Source organism: Grammomys surdaster, unplaced genomic scaffold (genome assembly GCF_004785775.1).
Source record: "Grammomys surdaster isolate TR1022 unplaced genomic scaffold, NIH_TR_1.0 125671, whole genome shotgun sequence".
In the NCBI taxonomy this organism is placed as follows: domain Eukaryota; kingdom Metazoa; phylum Chordata; class Mammalia; order Rodentia; family Muridae; genus Grammomys; species Grammomys surdaster.
Window position 1 is genome coordinate 1,345,455 of NW_021620508.1, and position 4,086 is coordinate 1,349,540.

The window sequence follows — 4,086 nt, forward strand, 5'->3', positions numbered from 1 at the left end:
GAGAGAGAGAGAGAGAGAGAGAGAGAGAGAGAGAGAGAGAGAGAGAGAGAGAGAGGAGAATAGGTAGGATTGGAGAGTAGGGTCCAGGAGAAGAGTAGGGTCAGAGAAGAAAGTTGATGCAGGGAGAAAGAAGATTGTTTAGGGCTGGAGAGGAGACTGTGAAGCATGAGATACTATGAGGCAGTTGGAAGTGAACCGGGCTAGCAGACTGAGGAGGCAGTTGAGCCTTGAGAAGCTAAGCTGAGCCAGAGAAGAAATTGTTAGGAGACACATGAAACAAGAACCCACAAACAAAGTAATTAAAAAGAAAAGAAGCCGGGCAGTGGAAAAGAAGCATGCCTTTAATCCCAGCACTTGGGAGGCAGAGGCAGGTGGATTTCTGAGTTTGAGGCCAGCCTGGTCTACAGAGTGAGTTCCAGGACAGCCAGGGCTACACAAAAAGAAACATTTACAAAAAAGCTACACACCACCTCAGTCATCTCAGTAAATATCTGGTGAGTCTGTTCAGGGTGCATTTAGGCTTCAAACTTGTCTCCTTCTGTGGCGTGCCTTATGGTGCATGCTCTGAATGAAAACAACTCTGTGGGTATCAGGCTGTTGCTGGCCATGAAGAGGAGAGAAGGCACTGGTTGTAGTTGTACACAGGAGAGCTGTGGGCAGGTGGAGTGGGCTTTCAGCTGGGAGAGTTCCACCATCCTTGAGGGGACCATCGGGTCATTCAGAAATGAGATGGCTAGAGGGAACATTAATGAAAGAAGGAGCGATCGGATTTCGTAATTCTCGTCTTTGTGGTGGTTTGGGTATGACTAATTGAATTCAAAGCATCTATCTTTAGTTGAGTAACTCTGGCTCTGCAAGGGAGTAGAATTCCCTCAGAGTCCCTACGCTCTTCCTCCAAGGAAGAAAACATCCCTTCACGTATTTCCATTTGAAAGCTTTGTGGTGGTCTGGATGAGAATGGCTCCTATACGCTTATACGTTTGACTGTTTGGTTCCTGGTTGTGGCAAGATGTTCCATGTCCAATCAATTTAAATATTAGTGCAGCCGGAGGCCTGTGATTGGACGGGGAAAAGAGAGTTGGAGCTGAGAGTTGCAGAGAGAGGGACACAGGAAGAGAGGGAGAGAGAGTCAAGATGGAAGATGGACAGGGAGAAGATCCTGAAGAACCAGCATGGCTTTAAGTAGCCGTAGGTAGTTATGAATATCTTATAGGGTTAGAATAATTGGGATAACTTAGTCTAGTCTGTGTGGGCATCTTGTACCGTTATTAGTTGGCCTTGACATTGTGTGGGCATCTTATGTATTGAGAATTTATCTTTATATAAATCTGACTGGTTAACTATAAGCTTTAGAGTTTTGTTTTACTGGGTTACTGGAAGGTGGGACTGTCGACAAGGGGGGAGGGGTATGGCTGTGAAGGAAGTAGTGGCCCCAGGGACAAGCGAACCAGAGCTGGGAACACAGTGACTGGTTGCTGTGGGGGTTGGGCGGACTAGAGACAGAGATGGCAGAAGTACACTGGACCTGAGCCACCGGGTGCCGTCAGTAGTCATTTTTTTTATACCTCCTGTAACACCTAGTTAGTAGAACAATTTGGGAAGGATTAAGAGGTGTGGCACTGTTGGAATAGGTGTGTCACTTGCAGATAAGCTTTGAGGTTTCAGGAGCCCATGTCAGGCCCCGTGTCTGTCTGTCTCTGTGACTCTGCCTGCAGCCTTTAGATCAGGATGTAAAGCTCTCAGCTACTGCTCCAGCACCATGCCTGCCTTTTTCCTGCCATGATGATTGTGGACTAACCCTCTAAAACTATAGTAAGGCCCCAATTAAATACTTCCCTTAAAAGAGTTGCCTTGGAGTTTCTTGATCATGGTGTCCATTCACAGAAGTAGAACAGTAACTGAGACAAACTTCAAAGAAACCCTAACCACTCGTGTTTCTTTCCCTCTAGCTTTCTCAAGCTCTACTTTGTTGATAGCAGAACCCAGAAGAGAACTAGTCAACTCCTGAAGTTTTAAGCCATGGCCCAGGTAAGTTGGAATTGTCTTCCAAGGAAGCACGTGAATATCTATTATCACTTGTTAAACTGCTTCTCAGAGTTTCTTCCAGCCGTTAAGGGATGGTTGTGAGGCAGTCTAGGGCTGGCACCCATGGCTTTTGCGTTCTAGCCTTCTGACAAAGCACCAAAGGGGGAGAAAGTCATTTCTGTAAAGGGAGTACTAGAGCTTCCTTCCCAAATCATAGTTTTACAAGGTGGAATTGTGTGACTACAGGGGAACAGAGTATAAGAATGTTTTTATTGAGTTCATAGAAGAGGACATTTTAATTCATTAAGACGGGATGTGCCCCTGGCTGGAATTCCCTTGGTGGTGCAGGAGGAAGCGTTTCAGATGGCGGCTGAGCAAGAATAGCAGAATGTCAATAGGAGTCCTTTTGTTGCTTTTTTTGTTTGTTTGTTTTTCGAGACAGGGTTTCTCTGTGAAGCCCTGGCTGTCCTGGAACTCACTCTGTAGACCAGGCTGGCCTCGAACTCTGAAATCCACCTGCCTCTGCCTCCCAAGTGCTGGGATTAAAGGCGTGCACCACCACCGCCCAGCTTTTTTTTTTTTTTTTTTTTTTTTTAAAGAAAGGTAATATTTGGTTTTACCCTAGGTTCCTGGGCTATCTTATCTGTGGTTTTTGGTCACCCTAGCAGTGTTAGGTATTGATTCCATATTGTGGAGTGGGCCTTAAGTCAAAGCAGATGTTGGTTGGTCACTCCCACAAGCTATGTACCACCATTGCTATGGTATATCTTGCAGGCAGGACACCATTGTAGATGGAAGGGTTCGAGGCTGGCTCTGTGTTTATGTCTCTCTTTTGGTGTACACCACATCCCTTCCTGTGCCAGCAGTGCTGGAAGGTGGAAGCTCCATGCGGCACCAGCTTGACCTCTCCATGTTCAGTGAGTTGAGTAGGTGTGGTCTTCATCAGGGAGGCCAGTTTGTGGACAACAACCTATGGTTTTGACAAGTCTGGATGGTTTGGAGATTCCCGTGGTGCCAACAACTCAATTAGATGTAATTCAATTCCAGTTCCGGCAGCTTCATTTGGTGACAAGAGATGGCCAACTGAGACCCTGGCTCCCCCGTAATTTAGTGATTTCCTTTAGATTGCCTTCATATATATATGTATTTTAGGATATTTCTACTATGTAAGGGTTCCATACTACCCCTCAAATGGGCTCTAATTTTACCTGTCTCCCCTCCCTTCCCCACCCCCTCCCCACTTGGTCTTTCTATGCCTGCAAACCTCCCCAGTCATCCATGGCTGTGTATTCTGTTTCTCTTTCCTCATGACGTCTTTCTGTCCCCTCTAGCCCCTTACTCTGCACCTGACCTCTATGATTCTATGAGTTGTAGCTTGACATAACAGCTAATATCCACATAGAAGCAAATACATACCATATTGCCTTTCTGGGTCTGGTATACCTCAAAGGTGATTTTTTTTTTTTTTTTTTAGTTTCATCCATTTACTTGAAAATTTCATGATACAATTTTTTAAAAAAATGGCTGAGTAATACTCCATTGTGTAAATATACCACATTTTCTTTATCCGTTCTTCTGTTGAGGGACATCTGGGTTGTTTCCAGTTTCTGGCTGTTGTGAATAGGGCAGCAATGAATATGGTTGGGCGAGTGTCTTTGTGATAGGATGAAGCGTCTTTGGGTATATTTCCAGGAGTGAGTGGTATAGCTGGGTCTCGAGGTAGATTGATGCCTGTCTTCCTGAGGTACCGCCGCACCGGTTTCCACAGTGGCTGTACAGGTTTTCAGCAGTGATGATTGTCTCCCTTACTCCACAGCCTTACCAGCACGAGCTGTCACTGTTCTGTTGATCTTAGCACTTCTTACAGGGGTAAGGTGAATCTCAAAGTAGTTTCCATTTGCATTATCACAGCAACTAAGGATGTTGGACATTTAAGTGTTTCCTAGCCATTTGAATTTGCTCTTGAGAATTCTGTTTAGACCCTTGTCCTGTTTTTAACTGGATTGTTTTCTTGATTCCTAGTTTCTTGAGTTCTTTTTTTTTTTTTTTTTTTTTTTTTTT

The 4,086-nt window shown here is 44.9% G+C and overlaps 1 protein-coding gene across 1 annotated transcript in view; it reads left to right on the forward strand.

The window, feature by feature from the left end:
• The first annotated feature begins 1,948 nt into the window (after positions 1-1,948).
• Positions 1,949-4,086, forward strand: part of LOC114639010 (zinc finger protein 790-like) — a 7,049-nt gene continuing 4,911 nt past the window's right edge. The window contains 1 exon segment of the mRNA XM_028787653.1: positions 1,949-2,028. Within this exon segment, the coding sequence (XP_028643486.1) occupies positions 2,020-2,028 (9 nt within the window). The 5' untranslated portion in view covers positions 1,949-2,019.